The sequence below is a fragment of the Bombus vancouverensis genome, chromosome 5 (genome assembly GCF_051014615.1).
Source record: "Bombus vancouverensis nearcticus chromosome 5, iyBomVanc1_principal, whole genome shotgun sequence".
Lineage (NCBI taxonomy): Eukaryota > Metazoa > Arthropoda > Insecta > Hymenoptera > Apidae > Bombus > Bombus vancouverensis.
The window spans coordinates 14,992,152-15,015,712 of NC_134915.1; the positions used below are offsets into that span (position 1 = coordinate 14,992,152).

Consider the following 23,561-nt stretch of genomic DNA (forward strand, 5'->3'; position numbering starts at 1 on the left):
CGTATTTGTATTTGTTAGTTTGTATAAGAAGGAACGACTTAAATATGTTATTAAATACGCGTTAAATATGTTGTGTAATGTTACTTGTTTGACGAGAATATGAATCATTTACTCTAGCGCGAAAATAGGTGAACAGTTGGTCCCTGACGATGACGATTTAATTTAACGTAAGTAATTGTAACAGTTGTAATATTAGTAACAAGTCAGAGCAAATTAGCAAGCCGAGAGAGCAGAGAGGAGCGATCGTTACTCTTCGCTCGAACGTTTCCTCTCGATTTATTTTTATTTCCTTAATTATTCGATGACGGTGAGTAATTATCGGGGAGAGTGCACTTCTCCCTGAATAGCGGTGCCTGTTGATAATCCGCGCTAGAGACCAGCCTCTATGTACTAACACGTCATCGATCTTTTTCTCCCTGTGTTCGTGGCTCCATTTCGATGGATAGAACTGATTCGAGATCTCTATCCTACAGATGTAGTCGATTCGAAATGAAAAACGGCCTTCTGTCCGTGTTTTAACCTTTCAAACTCCTATATTAATCAATCGACCCCTATTACGTTCGCACGTTTAGCACGTTTTCGACCCTATCGTATTCAAAAATCTCTCGATCGATATCGCGTTGAAAAAATTCATCATTTCGATCTTATTTCGAATCACACTAAAAACATATAAAGATATATATATATTACCTGAGGTAAATAAACTTTAGCTCGCGTAGTATTTTTAAAAACATGTTCAATGTAAAATTGAAACGAAAAATCGTACGTACCGATAACACTTTTCCGTATTTTGTCCACTCTGAAGATATTTTTTAAGGTTAGAAAAGTATAATCGATGGAGAGAACGATCGAAAGAACAGGGTTAACCTAGCAGCAGTCCGCGCGTAAAAGTCACGGACAATGGTAATGGCGACGCTTTAACGGCGTGTCCACGACCAACGTGCGTGTTAACGATATGTCGATTCCGAGGTAAACCGTATTTCGTCAAAACACTGACAAACGCACGCTTATCCTGCTGCTCCGTCAACCGATTGGGGAACATTCTCCAAAGAACAAGAGACGAAGGAAATAAAAGTAAAAAAGTAAAAATTCTATACGTATGAACCGGTCACAGGTTAAATCGGTTAACTTCACGGAACAAAAAGCAGAGAAAATTAATGGAAATTATACAAGACAAGTATCGATCAAGCGCTTCGGCATTAAAATTTACAAAATTTTAAAAAGCAAAGTTCAGTCTCAAAAATCGAATACGCGAGAAAAAGAAATCTTTTCCTTTATGTATTAAAAGCGACAAGGTGACACGTAAACGTCATCGTCACGTTATCACTCCACCTGTGCGCTCGTTGCTGCATTCACGATCATTATCGAATATCGTTTCAACTGTTTACAAGTACACACACACACGTACACGCACCGTGAAATCAAGTATATAATAAGCAGACTGCGGATTTTTATGGTTCTGTGGAAAATTTAAAAGTGCAAAAAATATACAAAATGCATGTAACCAAAATACAGGAGACATTCAAAGTGAAATATTTATCATAATTTTTTAGTAGATAAAATAAATCTTCATGCAGATTTTATTATTTTAGTGATGTTGATAAAAATATGAAGCTGCATAAAAACACGCAATCTAGTAACAGGACATTCGAGAAATCGATGAAGAATGAAAAAATCGTAGCGCAAGGTACTTGAAACGTACGATTTTGTTATCGAGTCGTTGTGATAGCGCGAGATCCAATCGAGATAGCCATTGCGACCAGTCGAACTCGTAAGAATCACTCGTCCGATCGATCGAAATTCGACGTTGGAAGGCCAACACGAGTAACGTCACTTTTAGTCACATGTTTGTTCTTTGTCACGCGGTTTTACCGTGCGACAACTGACGGCCAACGGTTTCATGTTTTCTTTCTAGACAAACGCGAATGATAAAGAAACACGCGAATCATCCATTCATTCATAATTATTTTCTATCCTAGCAAGTTCGAGTTCAAGAACTTTAACTTCGTTATTTTATGATATGTTTAAGTACTACGTTAGTCAGCATTAGATATTCGCTACTGTAATACTATGTCAACTGTGAAATACACAAATTACGCGTAACTGTAATTATGTAATTCTCGATATGACGAAACGGAGCAAAAATTCTAGTTTAAAAATTCTATTATAAATACAATCTGTCATGTTACATAGAATAGACATTTATATGATATTACAAAATAAAATTCGCATAATTGAGCCAATAAATATTTGACAAGTTACAAGTCACGAGTTACAAGGGCAACAAATTTGGCAATTTAATTGCCCTTGTTCGATATAAATTTAAATTGTGGAAATTTGATGCAAGAGAAGTTTATAACCTAGAGAACTTGTCACTTGTCATTTGTCAATTCACCATATAATTTTATTCATTAGTAAATTATTGTGCAAGGGGGTCCCAGATGTCAATCCAAGCATGCAGATGAAAGGAGAGGCTTTCTGTGCGAAAGGTCCGTGACTTTCTGTGCTTTGTACAAAAGAGCGACAGAGATTCAACTAGTAAACACTAGAGAAGTGGGTCTCGTAGACTGAACCCTCCTCTTCATCTCATGCACGCTTTTTAACCAGGCGCTTTAAAGTATCGATACGGACGCGAGATAAAGTAACGTGAGACACGATAAATAGATGCAGTATAGCGTAGCAGGTGAAAAACACGTTCGTATCGTTGAGACGATAGAAAGAAAAAAACAAAAAATGTCACTGTCAAAACGTACTCCGACCGCAAATACCAAAGGTCGATTTCGAAATCGTTAACCGGATAAATACGGTGATCCAACGTGAATCAAAATTGGCAAGTGATAGAATGATTATTAAAGAGACATGGTAAAATAATGATACTTTATTTTCAGATGTACGTACCTCTGCGATTGAACGGCCGAACCCGAACGGCAACCTTTATTTTATCCGTAGCCATGATTTCACACCGGTAACGCGCACTGTATATCCCGATCACAAGGAACTACTCGATGCTTTTGTTGTACACAAATACGATATTCACACGATCTTCATAGCGCTACATTATTCTCAACCCATACCGCGAACGTTTCATTCTTTCAAACGGCACTACGTCTCACCGAGCCCATGACACACTTCGCCATATTGCTTGAAGCTCGTCGTGCGCCAGACGACAGTCGTCCTATCGAGTGAACGTGCTTCCGAGAACTGCCGCTAGGAACGCTCGCGAGCCGAAAGTCCTATGACGTCACCTGTTCTGAGTCATCTGTCATCTGATGGCCGAATATGAAACTAAAGGACAGCAAATTATTCGATCGATGGAAAGGATACACGGCAACGAATTACCGCGCGATTTGAGTTCGTATATTTTTACGCAATAAAACGAAAACATACGGTAAAGTTCTATGGCAATACTTATTAAAAATTTATAAAGTTTATATAATATATACAAAATTATAAGAGTTATTGCTTTGCATATTACGATAATAGCATTACCTAATGTTCTTACAATATTTAAATATGAGTCACGAGTATTCCGGCTTTTAAAACTAAATAACTCTATTATATACAATCACTAAAATCAACAACTGATTATTTTTTGGTACTCATTATGGTAATTGTCGGACACAAAACATGATTCATCATTCGAAATACAAGAAGAATAAACAACTATATCTTATATTTTTTACAACGACAAATTTCAAATTAAATTTAATTTATCGCTATCGTAACGATATTATAGATATATCGATTTATGAAAAACATAACAATATTATCAATAACCTTATCGATAGGAGCAGCTATATTTTTTATACCACAAGTCGAATCATAAAAGCACGTAAATAAAGACACGTGATCAACATCTAGGGGAAAAAGGATTAAACTCACTATCTTGACATATTAAATAGAAAAATATTTTTCTAAACATTAACCTCTTAAGTATACAAACCGAATACGTTCGTCAAGTTTGCAAACTCAATTTAAACATTTCTGATAGTGATACGAAGTAATCCCTAAAGATTATAATTCACTAGCGATTATCAGCCAATAGCTGATATACATAGTATACGAAATATACACATGTTATTACATGTATTTCTTTGACAATTTTTGGCGGTAAACCAATTTATTTTTAGATAATTATGCTCTGATTCGCTTTTAAATAATTATTCAACAACATAATAATCTGTTTGTGTTTAATATTGTAGGTATCTTATCAATCTGAGGTGTTATCAATGATTATTAAATTTACCAAAGTAATAAGCTGTTCTTCAGAACATCCATCATACCCTGTATCTAATCTTCTGCAACACCGTTCACATTCCTCATGGCGTTGCGCAAAACCAGGAGAAATGCTTGCAACTGTTATTTTTCAATTGGCAGAATCATCTTGTATCACAGGTGTAGACCTTGGCAATTATCGTAGTTGCGTAGTAGTTGTTACTGCTTCTACAGCATCAGAACCTGACATATGGCTTCCCATTGTGAACCATCAATTCTTAACGCATGATGAAGCTGCAAATGGCAAATTTAGAGATCAAGTACAGATATTTACAAAAAAAGACCTAAATCCGGATACAATAAAGATAAAGTTTGATCGTGTAAAAGTAACTTGCATGCAGTCAGCAAATTTGAAAGAATTATTTGGACTGTCCTTCATTGAATTAAAAACAGAAGTTGTACTTGATCTAGGATTAGATATTTTTGGAAGATTCAAATTGAAAAATCCGGAGGAAAATGACATTGATGACATTAAAGAAAGGTATATGAAAATGATTGGCCACAAGAAAACAGATTATAAAGCTGAATTGCTTGCAAAAGTTAAAGAAACAGGTATGAGTAATTTTTCTAAACGACAAGAAGAGGATAGAGAACCAATGAAAAGGCCATTATTGCAAAAGTTGGAAGCTGGCAAAACAGAAGAAGTATTTGGGACTAGGAACAAAGATTCTGATAGTTCAACTTCAATGAATGATATTAAACATAAAAATGAAAAAGTTACAAATGATAAACCAGTAGTAAGAACTCCATTTGGTGATGTTGTATCTTCAACATCAATTAAAGAAAATAAAAATGATATACAGAAAAATGACAACCAAAAAAATGGTACAATTTCAAGAAAACGTACTTTATCTCCTGAACAAAGTTCCTCAAAACAGAATAAAAGAAAACAAAATTGTTCTCAATGCCAAGATGAGAACAAACTATGTAATAACTGCGGAAAGTTACCAAAACCTAAGACAATAATTACACCTAAAAAACCTGTGAAAGAACCAAAAAAATCATTTTCAAAGCTTTTTGAAGATGTATCATTTTCACTTAGTGGATATGTTAATCCACAGAGAGATGAAATTAGGAAAAAGGCTCTTCAAATGGGTGCAAGGTATATTGCTGATCCTAACACAACTAATAAAAGATGCACTCATTTAATCTGTGCCTTTAAGAATACACCAAAGTATCAACAATTAAAGGGCCACTCTAAAATTGTCTCACACACCTTTGTTGAAAAATGTTTTAGTGAAAAGATTAGGTAAGGTAGCACAAAACTATAACAAATAAATAAATAAATTAATACCACATAGTAAATAACCTTTTTCTAGATTTCCTTGGAGACGATATGCCCTAGATACCAAAGACAGTGCTGAACCAGAAAGTGAAGAAGAAATTTTAGGTAGTTCATCTCCACTTAATGCATTTGAAGAGGATACGGATTCGGACTCTTATTACTGAGATCAATATTTTTATATTTTTTATGTGTTGAAAATAAATGCTGGTACAGAACTCAATATATATGTACATAATAAATATAATTATTTAATAAATTAGTTCTTATATAAAATTCGCTTGTTACTAATATTATAATTTTTACTATAATAATAGTAATGAACTTTGTTTATTACATATGCTCCGTTACCAATTAAAATTAAAATAAATATGTTCACGTAACTGAGTGTTCTAACAAAAAAGATACGTACCTTGGATATCATAACAAGAATTTAAATATAGAAATGTTTTCAAAGATTCATTTGTTTGGCGGTAATACGCATTACCGCAAAATCATATCAACCAAAACTAAAAAAATCACGATTTGAATACACAAAATTTTTGGCGATATATTGCGATGATTTAAAATACAATTCAACATTTTTTAAATTAATAATGGGTAATCGTTGAAACATTATACCGGTTCCGGAAAATAAATCGTCAATTGCATCCAAACACCAATGGCGTAAACTTATAAACTTCAAAACTCATCTGTCACTCAGATACCAAAATGGGTGATACAAGGAATGTCTTTGGCTTTGAACTGGTACAAGAAATATATAATAATCAGATTACAAAAAAGGAGGATGTTTTAATATTATTCGTTCATTGGTATCTTATAAAATATGGATTCAGATGTATTGGAATCGGCGATTCTGTAAGTTGTTAAAAAACAGTGCTTTGTGAAATATTGCGCAATTCTAATGCTTTATGTAGTAATATTTTTTTTGCAAATTTATTCGTATAATTAAAAAAGAAGGTACATATATAAGTCCTTATTGAAATTTTGTAGTGCATAACCTGTACTGATCTTCGTTTCGGCATGTCCAATGTAATAAATGATTTATAATACGATTTTAATGTAGATAGAAATATTGTCATTGTATAAGCTTGAAGATAGTACAGTGAAACTTCTATCCCAGCACTATTATAATATATATAAAAATTGTAGGAATAGAGTAATCTTCTAGTGATAATTATAAAAGGTTTTATTTTTTTTTTTGTATTAGAAAGCATTTGAACCAACAGAAAAAGGATCGCAGTTACTTCCAGAAGGATGGAACACACGTCCAAATTATGCATTACGTTATATAAAGGACAGCAAATTGTTCATATTTCATGGTATAAAGTCTGACGAAGATTTACTTATAAATTTGTTGGTAATTTAAACTACATAATATGTTACGCATTATAAAGCAATCTGTCTTACCTACAATGACAAAATAATAACTGTAAATATTTTATTTTGCAGAAAGTTGATGATCAAAATGTGTCCAATGTTCAATTTCCAATTAATCAGACTGTAAATGAACTTCATGGAGATTTAGAATCTGTAATACCTTCATATCAAAATGTTATAAATGTGATTCAAGAAGATCTTATACACGCATTGATTCCTGGCAATATGGTCGTAAATTCTACTCAAACAAGCTTTACGAATGATCAATCAAGAGACAATCCATTAAGGGTAGGAGAGTCGACACGTCCGTCGTCTGCATCATATCCATGGTAATATTCGCATCGATTCATAAGAAAACTATGAGTAATTTTATATAAAAAGAAATGTCTGTTATCATCTTTGTATAATAAAGGCTGACAGGGAGATAAAAAGAGAAGAATCGATGCGATTTTAATACATTAAATTTACAAATAACATGTTTGAAACATCTTTACAGAATTTTCATAATTCCGATGATATAAATCTGGACGACTTTTCATCAATTTTTGAATTTTAAATCTTTACCATTTAATTTCAAGCATGAAAAAGCAATTGTCTTGAGAATTAAAAATCTTACATTTTACGAATACAATTGGTCCTGCAAACGTGATTGGTATAAACATTTTTACTCTCTCCATGACATGCCTAAAATAATTATATTCTTTTTGCAATACTACAGGAACATTATGTAAAGCAAACAGTAACTTTATGCCAATATTTTATGTTGAATATTTTATGTTTGTTTAAAATTTTGAAGGAACCGTGATGCTGATCCTTTAAGGGTAGGCGCCGCAGATTTAAACCCATTTGCCCAGGGTAGTGGTATGATTTTTGATCCATTTTCATCACAACGTAATCGTATGAATCCATCTAGACCTGGTTTAGGAGTTCCTGGTAGACTACCACCGTAAGTAAATAATAAAGAAATATAAAAGATATGTTTTTATTTGTATTAACACCGCCATTTTCGTTATTATCTTATTATAGAGGTGCAGTACCACCATTTGCAAAATTTGATCCTTTTGGCCCGCCAGATATTAATCAACCAAGACCACGTCGTGATCCAGACAACGACCACTTACCTCCACCAGGATACGACGACATGTTTATGTAAAACGACAGAACAAAATGTAAGAAATAAAACAAGTATACTTACCTAAACCTTACTTTCGTGCAGATTATTATATTCGTGAAATACTTCTAATTTTATAAAAGAGGAAGAAAAAAGACTGTAGTATAACGAAGCTATCTGAAATAAATGATTTCACTCATTTGCAAAAGAAAAGTTGTAACGAAACATTTTATTTTGCAACGCATCAGGCACATAAATGATACATCACAAAATGTTTCTTCACAAAACGACTTCCATTCTTTTTTATTTCATTACTGATGTTTTACAATATAACAAAATTTTTCATTTAATTTAATTAATGTCTTTAATACAGCATTAGGTAGGAAATTACATTAATAAATCAAATATACAATAATCATAATCCTTGTTTAAATTGCGCTAACTCGTTAAATTTATTTTTTGCATAATCGATTCGAAAGGAGTGACTGTTCTTACTTCATTACGTCGGTTCAAAATAGAGGATTTCTTTGCTACCTAAGTTGTTCCTGTTCTTTATTATTTATATGAATTGAAACACTATTATTTTTTTATATTTTTCTTAAAATAAAATCATATGAAACGAATGTTCATGATCACCGTTTATAAAATAGCAGCGATTAAACGAAACATTTCGTGCATTTTGTAGCTCATTTTTCATTTTCTGAATAATAAAATAAAATTTGACACAGCGTTTCGATTCAATTCTTCGAGAACGAAATCTTTCTTTCTTTCCTCTATTAATACTCTGTGAATACGCGATATAATAAATATTCAGATCAAAACATATTCCTAAATACAATTTTAAATAAGATCTATGAATACCAATTGACTATTCGATTTAACTGTGGATTACAATTCTGGTCAATCGTGAAAAAGATCCTTAAATATCATTTTTCGTAGATACCACGTTCTGCAATAAGTCCAATCATTTGATGTCCTTTCTAATTTTCGCCTTTTTTTCGCAAAAAATGTATCACAGATAAAATATCTTCATTCATAAACGTAACTACTTCAGACAGTGAAGTATAACCGCTTGAAGAAGTGAATCGATTTGCAAAATTAAATTTCACATGACAAAAATTTGATGGTAACTTTTACGATGAATTGCTAGTAGGTATACCTAATTAAAGTATCAATATCTTACTTAAAATAAAAAAAGAAGTTCATTGTAAAGAAAAGAGAAATTAAGAACATTTCACCGATCGTCATCAATTGTTAACAATAAACCTAAGGAGATAGAGAAAAGAAATTGAATAATTAGAAAATTATTCATTTTCGGATCTAAGACTCGATAATTTTTCTTTTTTTTTACGAATGTCCCTCGTCCCATCCTCTGGTAAAAAATATTGCAGTTTTTTTAACATTACAAAAAAGTAGCTGTACCAGGTTCAAATTTCATTTCGAGTCTGCGATTATGGTGAATGTACAGTGGTTATACAATGGTACTTAAAAGTTATGCACAAAAAGGACGAATATATCTTATTATTGGCGTATCGTGCAATTAAATTCATTATTTAGTTAACAGTTCCGTACAAAAATTTCATCTGGGTTTCTTACACGCTAATTACCAAAAACTGGGACAGGAAAAAAATACGAACATCGACTATGATAGTTCGTCAGCATATCACGCAACCTTAGCTATAAGCACGAGAAACGATTATGAACGCAATTCATGTATCATAATTATATACAGAAAACGTACATTCACGTTAAATCTGCAGACACATGAAATGATCTAAATATTACATTCATTAGTTTAGGAGCGAATTTTTTTTCTATCTTCTGAACACAGTTTAGTGTGGCGTACAGCATCACCGACAATTTTACCAAAATTGCGATTACGATTACAATATATGCTCCACACAAAATGCGTATGCAGCCTTTTAAAATTTATCGAATAAAAGTGGGTGTTTTTTTAAAAATTTTGGTGAAATTGCCGTTAAGCTACGATAAAAGTGATATATAACTCTGGAGTGATTTTTTTTCTTCACTTTGTTTCGTAATATTCGTTATTTCAAGTTAACGCAGATTTCAAGTTCAGTAAGAGTTAAGAACACTCATCAATTCGGCATGCCATTGGAAATGCAACGCAATGTTCCTTTTGTTTGTTATATTTTCAAAATTAATGCTTGATAGTTTCAAAAAAATTTGCTAATTTTTGTGCAAATCGTTTTATTTCATACAAAGCTCGAAAATTTATTCACGTATGATAAGTATATGGAAATGCGTATTGCAATTTCTATGTTGATTGTTACTAATGTATACCAAATTTGATGTGATAATCATAAAATAAAAAACAATATTTAAAGAATATTTACAACGCAGCGTTCACTCATGTTTCTTCTTGCTTGTGTTATATGCAAAACATCTGCAGAAAATATGTACTTAATTACAATTTGAAAGTAAATATATTGAATTGCTTAAAACATTTATTTATTCCTTTCATTTAATCATTATGGAAAACGTGAGTTATTTTCTTATTGCACTAAATCTTTAAATAACTAAATTTGATGACGGCTGGGTACAGTTGCAGTACCAAAGGAACCACATTTTACTACAAATCATACTAATCCAAAGGTGTCTACCCCAACCATCTTAAGTATCTTAAAGTATCTTGCATAAATAACATATTAACTAATGTTCACAAATTAATTAGTAACATTGTGTATTTTATTTTATTGGACCAAGTAAATGCAGCCTTCTAGAATACTTGTACACAATAATCTTAAAGTGACTAAAGTTGATTACATTTTTTGTTTATTAATTATACAAACGATCAGATCCATTCGAATTTTATTATTATTCATACCATGTTCAGAAGGCTTTTTCTTTTCTGTAATATTTTATATCAATTTAGTATCAAAAATAAATACAAAAATTTCGTAAAAGAAGAGTGCAAATAATGATACACAATTTATTTTACTCTTGAACTGCTTCATTTATGCTGGAGAATCAGACGGTGCAAAATATACTATTAAAATTGTTACATAAGTACAGTTGCATTTCCATTGATAGGCCTTTCAGAACTGAGTTGATACAGTATGTCTCTTGTTATCAGGCGCGAAAACCTATACAATTAGGTATACCAATCAGTATGAATTAGTAACTTTTCAAAGAAATCGTTTGATCTATTGGACGCAGCAGGAGTTCTTTTGTCCATTCTTGAGCTTCAACCGAGATTTGGGACGATACTTTTCGAGATAGGCCAGCTGCTTTGAGTTGATAGCGCCTCGTCTTTTACTGGAAAAGTAAACAACATTTATATCTACCTCATATATAAAGAAATGGCATAAAGATAAATCAGAATGAATATATACTTACTCCCTAATTAGTGCAACTGCATCTTCATATTTAAGTCCCAACTCAATAAGGGCAAGTGCAACTAAGACTGGTGCCCTACCAAGTCCTGCGACACAATGTACTGCTACACATGCATCAGGAGACTCGCGAAATCGATTTTTTAGCAGCTCAAACCATTCATCAATGACCTATGATCAAAATTGTGTTATTAAAATCAAATAAATTATATTGTGTGATTACTTTCAGAATACTATCAAAACAATGTTTACTTCATTTGGTGGAAATGTGCCATCATCAAATACCAAGTCTATGACATTGATCCCTTCTGTTTTAAGTTCCTCAACTTTGTACGTTGGTTCACAGACCCTCACTACTTCTTTAACATTGTGCTTTTTCAGTTCCTGTTAGAAGAACAATGTTTATTATATCGTACTACGGTTTATTAATATTTGTGTGTGAAAAAAAGTGAAAAACGTACTTGAATAAAAGTATGAATGGTCTGATCATTGGGCCGATCAGTAATAAGGAACTTCATGTTTTTGTATTCGATCTCGGCGGGTTCTGGTCTGATATCCTTTACCCTCATGTTGCTCATTTCCTTTTTGGACAACAAGTGGTGTAAAACTCCTACTCCTTTTATCCTTCTAAGTTTTATGTTTTTAATAATTTTGTACGACACTGTTTCTCTTTATTTTTGCAATGTGCCACACTATATGAAGCAACAAAGGCTGAATTTGACAACTTAGCCCATAGATGTCAGTCTTATAAAGTTGTTTTTCATTTAACTAATTGAATACTTTGTTATTTTTTTACAGAGGACAGAACAATGGGTTCACATGTAGACCTCAAGGAGGGTTGTTAAGGTGCAAATTTCGCTGAAAAGGTGAGGGCTACGTTACATTAGGCGTTGTTGATATGCGATCGATTCCCACTTGGGATCCTTGACTACGATTCGGAAGATTATCTGAAAAGAGATCACTGTGACAACCCTTGCACGATCCAGCTTATATATAACAAAAATCACTGACTTTGATGCTTACCTATTTGGCACTGGCTGCGCCTGGATCAGGTGCGCTCAGTAACTACAATGCTTGCATTTAATATTGTAAATTAACAATTGAGTCTATTTAATTCTTCTATGTTTTGCGTGATGACTAGCTGATGATTTTCTGACTTCGAGGCAATGATCCCAGTATTAAAAAATTGTTCTTTGCCTGATTAAGATGTTTTTTCCTTGTTTCTGTTTTAATAGTACCTAGCAGATTCTAGGGTATTTGGACGTGTCTCTCTATTTGTGTTGAGCCTGGCAGTATTCTGCACTATCCAGCTGAAACTCCATGTATGTGAGGATGCACTCACCAGGAAACTGTAACATAAACACAATTTTCATAATTATGTTATATATTAACAATTATATTATAAAGAAACATATATTTAATTTTTCTACTTGAATTTTTCTTGAAAAACTATTGCTTTTATACAATATTTGGTCCGTGTAAAATGAATGAAGGTTAGGTCCAGAAGACAAAACGTGACGTACGCATTTTTCAAAAAATAATAAACGCAAAATGATATATTTATAAAAGTAACGGAGATTTTACGTCAGGTCATTGTAAGATATTTTCGATTTGTTTCCAACAAGAAAGCGATTACAAGTTGTGAATGTTTGACACGTGCCAAATCTTGCGCCAATTTTCATAAGTATCCGCACAGGTAATAAATATTCTTACAATTCTCACCCAAAAAATCCGAAACAATTGTCGTAATACTTTGTCACGATAATTCATTACGAATATGCAGCAGACCAAATTCTATCACTGAAAAAAAGTTTGCTCGACTACGCAAATTCCAGGGGATCTGCGTTGTCATAATGACATTAGTCGACATCTCGAAGCTCGAGTAAAATCGATTAGAGGTAAAGCTTGTATGTAAAACCAGGATACGATGTATATATGCATATTGTGACTATGACGCATCTTAGAAAATTCTATTCTTCTATGTTTTGTTAATTAATCAATATTCCAACTCAAAAATGCTAAACTAGTAGCAAGAGAATACTTGCGAAAAATACAAAGTTTAATTTTTATCCCGTATTTTTTTCAAATTTGTATCATAAAAGTAGTAAGGTTACGTGTTTCGTAAAAATTTCGATTACGAAACGAAATTACGTTTATACGATTTCTTCAATTAGTTAATAATTATTTGCAAATGGTAACATGGAAAAATATTGCATACAATTAAAAAATTGAATGAAAGGTGAATATAAATATTATTACGAAATATATAGATTATACGGTATGAATTGTGATTAGATCATTTAGTTACAATTTAATTATAAGCAACAGAAACGGATATGTTCACAAGGAAAAAGTAAAACTAACGTCGCGTTGAAATCTTTTAAATTTATCGGTGGCGCTAGTTGCGCATGATCTTGTTGAATGTGTTGAATTCAAAAGATTTCAAGTAGCGCCGAAGAAAGAAGACTTTTCTCCTTATCTTTGGCACGAAAGTTTTGCGTAGATGCCAAGCGAAACAGACAGTTTAGTTTCGAAGAAGTGCTTCCGTCATTTTATGCATCTGGTTTTAAGGATTTGTACTGCTCGCAAATAGAAATGTCTAGGTCAACATTCCGAGAACGCGTTCACTAATCGAATTCACGTTATTCGAATTTAATTTGAAGTATTTTACGTTAATGATTTTTTATCAAAATTTTTAATTCACATATGAACGCACGCAGAAAGAGATATGTTCTGCCATATTTGCTTCCTACAAATTACTTTTACTAATAATCGAACACGTGAAATTTTTTTCTATAAAAAGCAACATTAAAAAGTTTGTCTTTCAAACCTTCTCGCTGTAATTACTTTTCATCAAGCGAAGGTAAGTACGGAAGTATGTACTGAAATATTGAAACACAATAATATATTTTAATACGATCGACACTTCTGTATCACAACTTAATGCGATATTTATAATTTATAATTTACACTTTGAACGCTTTTTTTCCACGAGAGCAAGGTTATTTACTCGAATGAGTTACGTATCGACGCCAATCGTCGGTATCGCGCAATGAAAATACGTTCGACTGACAGTCGCCTCTTTACGGACGTTTGTGAATTTGAAACGCACATCGAACAAATATAGGCGTCGATACTTCGGGGTACACGACGAATAGCGCGGCGCGTCGTTCCGTCAGGATGTCGAGACGATTTACGAAATCGTCTTTTTACGTAACGAAAGCTTCCGAAGCAGAAGACGCCGGCAACATCTCAAACTGCGATGACGGATAGGAAAAAGTGAGAGCGCTCAGATCGACGTACCGGAATAACCAGAATAATTGGCAGCCGGTACACGAACAGCCACCAACGCGACTCCACGCTTCGCAATGCGCTCGCTTCAAGGTCGAATCCATCTTGCCAACCCTATACGTCTATTATTCAATTTACGTCGGCCCTTTCGACGTTCTCAATTGATAATGAAAAGGTAACCAATTCTTACGTCAACTTTGATTGAATGAATGAAATAAATTTGTAACAATTTTACTTCTAGATGAATTGATTTAAGACACAATATACGTGATAGAAATCAGGGAGCCTTAACGAATAACGTCGCGTTAGAATTTTTTAAATATTCAGGTAAGGATAATGATGCCGAAATGAAATAAATGAAAAGAAATAATATTACAATAAATAATCTTTTAATTAATAATGGAAATAGTGGTAAGATGAGATAAATGAAACGGAAAGATCTATTGTAGGGTCTTTTTACTCCTTGCGACTAATTTCAACCATTTTTTATGTATATCTTTTAGAAAACATGATTATTCCAATTTTCTGCTAAATATCTTTGATTTTCATTGTCTAATTCATAAATATTTATGAATTCTTGAATCAATATGCGATTTCATTAATTGCATGAATAAGTTTCCATTATATTAATCGGATTATGTTAATATTGCATTAATCGAATTGTAACTAATTGGATTTTAATTTATTTATATAAATTAATCTGCCTCGTCTGTTAATCCAGGACTTACATACACAAATCTCCAGAGAACATAAACAGAATACGATCAATCATGAAACATTTAAGAAATATTAGAATGTTCTAGCCTCGTAAGAAACGAAAAAAGAAAATCAATTTCTCGGTTTAAAAAGATTTATCAGTGGCCATCCGAGTTCCAATAATATTCTGAAGATTTTTGTATGCTTTATATTATGATTATATAATGTCAGTACTTAATGTTGAAATATTTTGCTTCCATTTACTATATTATTTTTACAAAAGTAACCAGAATATATCGTGTTTGGAAATATGTATATGTATAATAGGTGAATTTAAAAAGGTAAATTGTGTCGATGAATGAGATATGTATAGAGGTCGCCACGTATACGTGGTTTTACCGTTAGCACCTTCGGTGGAGCGTCGCGTCGGTGGAAAAAAAAGATTCACTGAAATCAACCTAGAAACCTACTTCAGCGCTGAACACGTTAGCCCTAGTGAAAACGAACACGCCGTGCGGGCACCGTTCATCTTTTTACACTCGTATATCGCAATCCGAGACAAGTGAAACTCGCCATCGTTGTGCATTCCCCTCTCCCCATTTCGATGTATGCACTCACTTTAATCCCGGAACTATAATAAATCTTGCAGAATCGAGAAATCGTCTACGATCCGCGAGTCTTTTTTTGACATTTTCACTGCTTAACCTTTTAATGGTCAAGCCTTTAACCCTTCATAGATAAACGTTAAGAACAGAATTAACATCGAATATCTTGTTTTATTAATCCAACACAGATTATTATAATCATATATAATCCAGTGATGTTATTTTAGGTTAAGGTGCAAATACTTGACGCATAAGAACATACGGCCGACCTAACCTCACTTTTGTACTGCTTGGGAGCAGTTTAGGTTAATGACCTAGAAATGAGATTAAATTGGATAAAAATCAACTCCTTGGCCTCTTGCAGGTACAGAAACTCGGACAATCTGTTTTCCAGAGAAATCGGTCTTCGTTCTGGGATACAAAGAGTGGAAAATATTTATTCGCAAAACGTCCCTCTCGTTTTCATTGGCTATATAATATTTTACCCGCTAAAATTCTGGAAGTGTCTAGACACAAGACAAGGCGGGGCATATTATCACGAGAAAGCAATATGTAAGTTCAATGAAGCGTGCAGAATGGATACAGGTGTTCCCTGTTTGAGAAAGATAAGTCACACGGGCACGTGACCGAATTATTATACACGAGCGTATAAATTAAGGAGATACGTTGGAACTGGAATTAAGAAACTACACTGAGAAATGCAACCCTGTTGCGTTATTTCAGACACCGTCGAGCCAATTGTATTTTTCTAAGGTTAAAGAATATCTCGAGTCTGATCGATTCACGCGATTTCTCAATGTTTCGGTTTTACGTTAACTGTTTTCTTAGGACGTCGCTTGACTCGAACTGTTTGAATTGATCAATTCAATAGAATCTTTTGTTGTCACAGGTGCATAAGATTTAATAAATTTCATAATTCAATTAGATGTAATTCTTCAGCGATAATTAAGAGATGCGTTCATAGAACATAGTAAATATTTGATCTTTAAAAAGTTGAAATAGATTTATCAGGCAAAGCTGAAGAAGCACTCTTTGGCTTTCCTGTGAGAAAACAAACACGAACAAGTGTTTCTGTTACGAATCCTCTCTTTTTAAGATGTACACTTCCCCATCACCTCTTTGTCACTCTAACTTTGACAAGTTAGCCCCACCACGATATTCTACGGACTTAGAATGCAGAATAGTAAAAGAATTAAGAGAATGAAGAATTTGTCTTTTTAGTATTGACAGAGCGCAATCCTTAAAAGCGCCATGAAAGTCAATCGAACATATTTCACGTTCACGTTTCTATTTTCTACTAAGTAGAGTTCTTCTTTTTTTTCTTCTTCTTCTACTAAGTAGTTCTTCTAAGTAGAGTAATTGAATCGGCCACGAATATACTAGCTACTACGCTGCGAGCTTACTTTGCGATTACAGAGAATAGCCCACCCTTCCTGGAAGCGGAATTCTTTTTCCGCTTATCAACGTGGTCGTGATCCGATAGAAATCGATGAGCGATAAGAACTTCCGTTTTGGAGCGAAATCGCCAGCAAAGTGGACTTTGCGTAGATACTGCGATTGTAATTCGTCGTGGAAGCTCTTTTTTTAAACGATTTCTTGCGCATACGCTCCTGGAAATACTTCAACGTTTACCACGAAGGACGTTTACGTCTATGTTGTATGTGTTAAATGTAGGAGACATTTTAAAATTTCTTTAATACGTTAACGAGACACCACTGTCACGGTTATATTGATGAAATTTCGTAAAAATCCGAAAATGTATACAGAAATTACAAGATATCTGTTGTAAACGTATATTCAGTGAAAACATGGAATATCTATTTGAAATGCATATGTAACAAGCGTTGCCGATATGGAGCGTCAGAGACTCCGCAGGTGCAATCTTCCTTACTCTCTTTCATTCTGTTTGTAACTAAACAGCTTCGTATTTCTTCTACTTTTCGACATCAGATACTACGATGCACGCATTCACGCAAATACACCAAAATGTGTACTAAAAATAATCCTGTGTACACTTGCTATAAACGAATAAAGCTCTTCTTCAAAAAGTTTCGTCATTACCAAGTGATAGCAATTGTCCGTAAAATAGGAGCCGCAAGGCGATCCGAATTCTTAGAACAATTAATCACTCCGACCAATTTGCTGTTTTGTCGTTGGTTGGCGTCTAAGTCTCGAACGCCAGCCAACAAAGTCCTAAGGTAAAAGAGAACTTTCATTTCGACGCGAACTCGAATTTATCCAGAAGCATACATCATACGACACACTCGGAAACGTTCGTATATTTCAGCCACGGCTGGAACTCGTGCAATTTTCCTACCATGAAGTTGCACGCATCTCTTTATTGGTAATTGATAAGAAACGCGTTAAAGCAACGATTACGTCATGCAAGCAAATGAAAACTATTGGACAAGAATAAAATTGTTATTGCAACTCGATCTTATCGCATCAGGCAACGGGGAAAGAGAACATTTTCACGAACAAAATGAATATTTCGAATTGGATCCGGACACGCACATTATATCGCCATTTGCAATTTCGAAAATTTAAACATTGATCTCGCATCAAGATTCTACGAGCATAAAGAGGAAAACCACGCGAAACAAACGTATTTCAGGCTATGGTGTCGGATTGTAATCAGTTCGTTTCTTTCCACCGATGTTTGATTCGTAATTGCGTTAGCGGTCGATGCAATTTCCAACTTTGAACGCTGTTTGCTCTCGTGCATCTCGTTTCTGAGTCTTCGTAGTGCCGTACGCGGCGTAAAACAAGAGAAGTATAACAAAATGTAAACGTATTATTGTAAAAGCTTAAGGATACTTAAAAGTAAAAAGATACTACAAATCACACGTGAAAAACTCTGCGATTCTTTGTTACGGATATACATACTTTGTTCTTTTATATACAAGGTGGTTGGTAACTGGTGGTACAAGCGGAAAGGGGGTGATTCTACGCGAAAAAAGAAGTCGAAAATATAGAATAAAAATTTTTCGTTTGGGGCTTTGTTTTCGAGAAAATCGTCTTTGAATTTTGGCTCGGTACGCGTGCACTTTATCACGTCTCGTTATAATGATGGAAAAATTAAAAAAAAATTAAAATATTTAAAACAATAACGTCAATCGAGACAACGATCTACAGTGAGATCCGTTATAACGAGACGTGATAAAGTGCACGCGTACCCAGCGAAAATTCAAAGTCGATTTTCTCGAAAACAAAGCCCCAAACGAAAAATTTTTATTCCAGATTTTCGACTTCTTTTTTCGCGTAGAATCATCCCCTTTCGGCTTGCACCACCATTTACCAACCACCCTGTATTTCTTATTTTCACTTTAATGCGATATTATTGAGCAGTAAAATTCTTCTGCGTGTAAACGCGGATAAAACAATTTTCCCCAGAGTTTGTTTGCGACTAACAATTTTTAGCAGTTCGTTGATAAATATTTTTGGGTAACAGCATCCACCAACAACCCTGTATATTATATGTATTGTTCTTTTTCGAATGTTAATTCTTACGAATACGTGCGTGTTTCTGAATGTATTATCAACAATACATCATGAACGATTTAGGAGCCGACATACTTGGAATGTACAAGCGGGCAAGACAAAGGACTCGCGTAATAAATTTCCATCAAGCGCATAGTCGTTTGCGAAATTGCGGCACAGGGGAAAATTTCTGCGAATCGCCGCGCCGAATTCTTTTTTATCAACCACGAGCCATTGTTGGCTGATCGATCGTGAACAAACATATAACGTCGATCCATCATCGTATTTTCTCGGCGATAATACGGCCAACTGAAAACACGTGACAAAATGTGAAGAACTTTTTTCCCAAAGAGCCACTGCATTTCTGTGGAATTTTCAACGCTTGGGGTATCTTTGCTCGCTTCAATAGATTCATCAATCGATAATATATCGATTCTTGAGTCAATGATGATCATTTCGAACCTTCTTAATTCGTATTTAAATCAGCTTACAGTGACGGCCAAAGGACAATTTCTATAATTTTACGAAATGGACTCGTAATAAACTTAATAGGAGCAACAAATAAACGTGAAACATCGTTAATATAAAAATTATTCAAGCTCATAGCGCGTTAATTTTAAACGTTCTTTTATCCGCTGTCTATCTCTTTTGTCTTATTTATTTTCTCCATTCATACTCTACGGTTATTCGACGCAAACGTTGCTTCTCATGAAACACCAAGCTTACAAATCTCCCATCTTCAAAACCTAAAACCCAGAACCTAAAATCCATGCCCTTAAAACCTATCTATTGGCATTTAATGTTCTATATATTTTCGCATACTACGTGCGCCCTATGTATTTTTGCATCTTCGAATTTTCGATTAAAAAATCCATCATCTACACAGCGGTGGACAGCGTGAATCAGGAAATTGAAAGAGCTTCATAGAAATGGAGATTCTACGGGAAAAGTCTTTCTCGTGCCGCGTCTGGGGAACAGGCCATTTCGTACTTCGTTGAGTCATGTTTGTTCGTGCCTCTTAATTAAACTCATCGGTTAAGCGCAAGACAAATGCGTAAATTCGAGCCGAATTCAATGACGGCACGGCAAATAGAATTTTATTTACCGTTTGCCGTGCTTAAGCTGTCAGTACGCGTTGCACTTTATCTGCCTGTCAGCGTTTTCACTGTACCGCGATATTTTAAGCCCAAGCAGCCAACTATAAATATAGGTGTACTCGACCGGCCGCCTGTTTACCATTTAAGTTTCGCTTTAAACGTCAACATTCCACCTCGTTTTCCTACCGTCGTGCAATTCACCATTAACGAATTCGTTAACTCGTAAAGAAGCTTCGACGTTTTGGCTCTTCTCTGACGCTAGGAAGCTCGGTCGGGCCATTTTTACTCAACCACATATACATAGCGAATCGAAGATATTAAAAGAATATTACGTTCCGTAAAATTCCTTCGGCATATTACGAATTGATCGTATTCGTTCGTCGAGTTAGTTGGAAAATCGTACGATAACCGGCATGAAAGATAATTAACACAGTTTCCGTTTAAATTCATCGCGCTACTAGTCTCGGGCCAGCGTGAACAAGCCATTTTTTCTCAGGAAAAAAAGTGACCATGTCGCAGTCGATTCCGAAATTGGCAGTAGAACTATTTGGCAGAGAGTTCGAACAGCGAGAGCACATATAAAGAAAAATATCTTCGTTGTTATGTCAGACGATAATTCGCGCAGTTGACATCGTTGCGTGCATCGTGGACGAATGGCAAGGACATTGTCCACGTGATGGAACGGTAATCGACGAAATGGCACAATTAATTACAGCGTTAGCTTACACTACGTTTAACCCCTTACGTGGTCACAGTCCGTAACTGTGATGAACGAATCGACGATGTTTGCGCGTCATGTCAATTCCTGACTGTTACGAATTCTACCGGTGCAAACGGATTTGTCGCACGACGAATAGAAGTAAACCGAATGTAGTTGTTGGAATTATTTTGCATATTAGACCCTACAGTCGAAAAGAATTTACGAAAAAGACTCGCGAGGTTTCCTAAAAGAAAGTTTTATTCGACTATTTTGAGATTATTTTACTACAACGAGTTGAGAAAATAGACATAGAAAATCTGATTTCGTTGCATTATATAAATTGCATTATAAATTACATTAAGAATGTAAAAGAGAAAAATAAAGTGTAGAAATATTTGAAAATGTAACGCAAAACCGTTCGTCGTATTGTTGGGCACGTAAGACCAATTAACGTTTCAGTTAGAAATCAATGACACGAATAAATGGAAAGTTCGTGTAATATAATATATTCGTAAGAAATTAGCTATAAAAAAAGTCAACGTTATTAGCATTATTATAAATGAAAGTTGCGATAGAATTCGTACGAGCAATTTTATGCGACAATTTCAGGACACCCTGTTTTAATGGACAGCGGCGAACCGAAAGGGAGGATATTTCTTTTGAAAATGTGAAATAAAATTTCTCTTTCGAACAGGCTTTTGTTTCCGACGAAATTAATTTAGAGAACAATGAACGTTTACTCTGCACGGTTAAGATTGGACCACAAACATCGTTATTATTCATAGTAATTTCACAATCAACGTAATAATTGTAGTTTTCCCATTAACTATTTATTTATAACAAGACTGGATATTTGTAGAAATTAATTTCGCCTATTTTGCGTGTTAGATCAAAATGGCATTACAATTTTAATTACAATTATATAATTGTATTATATATTATAATTACAATTATAATCGTATTTATAATTGTATATTTATATTTATTATATTCGCAACAAATATATAGCCTCCGCTTAGATACTTTCACGGCAAAAGTTAAATAAATTTTTAACACGTTGCATCATTGAAATTTGTTTAGAATATTTTGAAGTTGCGAATACTATGAATTTACAAAATTACGAAATTCATACGTTCACGCGTTTCCTTATAATCTAAATGCTATTTAGCAATTGAAAATACTCGAGGAAACTGGCGAATGAAGGAGCAAATGAATGATTGTTTACTGTTTGAGTTTTATGCTTTTAGGATATACATATTGCGTGTCGGACTATCTAAGACTATTCTGTGGTGAATCCACCTGTTGATGCGTTTAAACGATGACAAGACTGACTGTAAAATTAGAATAAAATGCTTCGCAGAATAATATTCATTAATATGGCAATAGCGTTAACGTTTCAAGCTCAATTATTCATAATAGCATGACGATATTCATAAAACAATATTATGACAACCGATTGTTCGTGTTATCGACGTATCGATATTACAGCAAATACCAACAAAATGACCAGATTACATATTTAATATACTCGAAAGCGGTCAAGTTATCTAAGAAGGAAATGTTTAAAAGAAAAAGGTAAAAGAAAGTATCGACGTCGATTTTGTCGCAAGTAGATCGCGGATTTTTACGCATTTATTTGTATTAAAAAATTGAAAAATATAAAAATTCCATAGAATGTTTAAAGTACCTAATCGCTGTAACATTTAGTAGATCAAATAAATGTCTACGATCCAGTCACGAAATACCAATAGAAAAAGAAGCAGAAGAAGAGAAAACGCGAATTCACAATTTCTTGTAAAATCGTTGTTTTACAGAGGAGAAAACGCCGATGCACGATCATCGATTCGAATTTCCTGTTGCTACGAGATACGAAACCCGGGGCGACTTTCCACAATTTTGCGCCGATTCTCGTTCGAGAAAGTCACCGTTGCAGAACGGCTCTCGATCGTACGCTAAACAAGGAAATTCATTGTTAATTATCGCGACATGGCAGCCGGTGCGCGAGTCTACTGTACGCGAGAGCGTGTAACAATAAACGCGAGACAAGAGAAATCGCGGGTCAGGAGTCATCGCGCGTATCATCTATCGCCGGCCAGTTTATCAGGCAACAAGAAAGAAAACAGCGATCGTCTATTATGGAAAGGAAATTTTCTGCCGGTTCAATGGGAGAGCGAATTATTTGAAACGCGGATGTGATGATACCGACTGTGCTTCGATAGCTCTATTGGCGCAGAAAATATGTTGCTGTTGCGAACAACATCTCACGACTAGAGCGCAGCTTCTTATGC

General features: G+C 34.2%; 4 protein-coding genes and 1 long non-coding RNA gene across 15 annotated transcripts in view; 3 read left to right on the plus strand and 2 right to left on the minus strand.

Moving 5' to 3' along the window:
- The window catches only part of LOC117158988 (Kinesin heavy chain 73), a 180,894-nt gene extending 177,690 nt beyond the window's left edge, over nucleotides 1-3,204 (minus strand). For 5 of the 7 annotated variants that reach the window (XM_033338429.2, XM_033338438.2, XM_076618623.1 and 2 more), the window contains exon 1: nucleotides 2,899-3,204. In XM_033338429.2, coding sequence (XP_033194320.1) covers nucleotides 2,899-2,953 — 55 coding nt within the window. In that variant the 5' untranslated portion in view covers nucleotides 2,954-3,204. The remainder of the gene's footprint in view (nucleotides 1-2,898) is intronic. The other 2 variants (XM_033338437.2, XM_033338436.2) reach the window with 1 other exon arrangement.
- Nucleotides 3,205-3,285: 81 nt separating this feature from the next.
- XRCC1 (DNA repair protein XRCC1) lies at nucleotides 3,286-5,780 on the plus strand. Of its 2 annotated transcripts, none has more exons than XM_076618625.1 (3): nucleotides 3,286-3,388; nucleotides 4,203-5,524; nucleotides 5,595-5,780. In XM_076618625.1, the coding sequence occupies exons 2-3, from the start codon at nucleotides 4,230-4,232 to the stop codon at nucleotides 5,722-5,724; spliced, it is 1,425 nt and encodes a 474-aa protein (XP_076474740.1). In that variant the 5' UTR covers nucleotides 3,286-3,388; nucleotides 4,203-4,229; the 3' UTR covers nucleotides 5,725-5,780. The 2 variants fall into 2 exon arrangements, with proteins under 2 accessions (XP_076474740.1, XP_033194330.1); XM_033338439.2 differs by lacking the exon at nucleotides 3,286-3,388 and adding an exon at nucleotides 3,759-4,110.
- A 347-nt stretch (nucleotides 5,781-6,127) lies between these two features.
- On the plus strand, nucleotides 6,128-12,839 carry PI31 (Proteasome inhibitor 31 kDa). Of its 3 annotated transcripts, XR_013058394.1 has the most exons (7): nucleotides 6,128-6,415; nucleotides 6,768-6,917; nucleotides 7,010-7,266; nucleotides 7,734-7,883; nucleotides 7,964-8,106; nucleotides 12,203-12,270; nucleotides 12,640-12,839. XR_013058394.1 is itself a non-coding variant. In XM_076618626.1 (6 exons), the coding sequence occupies exons 1-5, from the start codon at nucleotides 6,269-6,271 to the stop codon at nucleotides 8,088-8,090; spliced, it is 831 nt and encodes a 276-aa protein (XP_076474741.1). In that variant the 5' UTR covers nucleotides 6,128-6,268; the 3' UTR covers nucleotides 8,091-8,106; nucleotides 12,203-12,839. The 3 variants fall into 3 exon arrangements, 2 of the variants coding, with proteins under 2 accessions (XP_076474741.1, XP_033194331.1); XM_076618626.1 differs by having other exon boundaries at nucleotides 12,203-12,839; XM_033338440.2 differs by lacking the exons at nucleotides 12,203-12,270; nucleotides 12,640-12,839 and having other exon boundaries at nucleotides 6,130-6,415; nucleotides 7,964-8,142.
- LOC117158992 (PRL-1 phosphatase) lies at nucleotides 8,323-12,203 on the minus strand. Its single transcript, XM_033338444.2, has 4 exons — nucleotides 11,866-12,203; nucleotides 11,657-11,788; nucleotides 11,409-11,575; nucleotides 8,323-11,327 (listed from the first exon to the last, which is right to left on the minus strand). The coding sequence occupies exons 1-4, from the start codon at nucleotides 11,980-11,982 to the stop codon at nucleotides 11,216-11,218; spliced, it is 528 nt and encodes a 175-aa protein (XP_033194335.1). The 5' UTR covers nucleotides 11,983-12,203; the 3' UTR covers nucleotides 8,323-11,215.
- A 1,596-nt stretch (nucleotides 12,840-14,435) lies between the features above and the next one.
- On the plus strand, nucleotides 14,436-18,604 carry LOC117158994 (uncharacterized). Of its 2 annotated transcripts, none has more exons than XR_004464488.2 (3): nucleotides 14,436-14,870; nucleotides 14,937-15,022; nucleotides 16,224-18,604. It is a non-coding gene; the product is annotated as an uncharacterized LOC117158994 (long non-coding RNA). The 2 variants fall into 2 exon arrangements; XR_013058395.1 differs by having other exon boundaries at nucleotides 14,621-14,870; nucleotides 14,937-15,997.
- The last annotated feature ends 4,957 nt before the right edge of the window (nucleotides 18,605-23,561 follow it).

Coding starts and splice junctions, on each gene's coding strand:
- LOC117158992 (XM_033338444.2), bottom strand. CDS start 11,982: ATGAGCAACATGAGGGTAAAGGATATCAGACCAGAACCCGCCGAGATC. Junction 11,576..11,656: donor GCACATTTCCACCAAATGAA/GTAAACATTGTT, acceptor TTTTGATCATAG/GTCATTGATGAATGGTTTGA. Junction 11,328..11,408: donor GCAGTTGCACTAATTAGGGA/GTAAGTATATAT, acceptor TTACTTTTCCAG/TAAAAGACGAGGCGCTATCA.
- XRCC1 (XM_076618625.1), top strand. CDS start 4,230: ATGATTATTAAATTTACCAAAGTAATAAGCTGTTCTTCAGAACATCCA. Junction 5,525..5,594: donor TGTTTTAGTGAAAAGATTAG/GTAAGGTAGCAC, acceptor ACCTTTTTCTAG/ATTTCCTTGGAGACGATATG.
- PI31 (XM_076618626.1), top strand. CDS start 6,269: ATGGGTGATACAAGGAATGTCTTTGGCTTTGAACTGGTACAAGAAATA. Junction 6,416..6,767: donor GTATTGGAATCGGCGATTCT/GTAAGTTGTTAA, acceptor TTTTTGTATTAG/AAAGCATTTGAACCAACAGA. Junction 6,918..7,009: donor ATTTACTTATAAATTTGTTG/GTAATTTAAACT, acceptor TTTATTTTGCAG/AAAGTTGATGATCAAAATGT.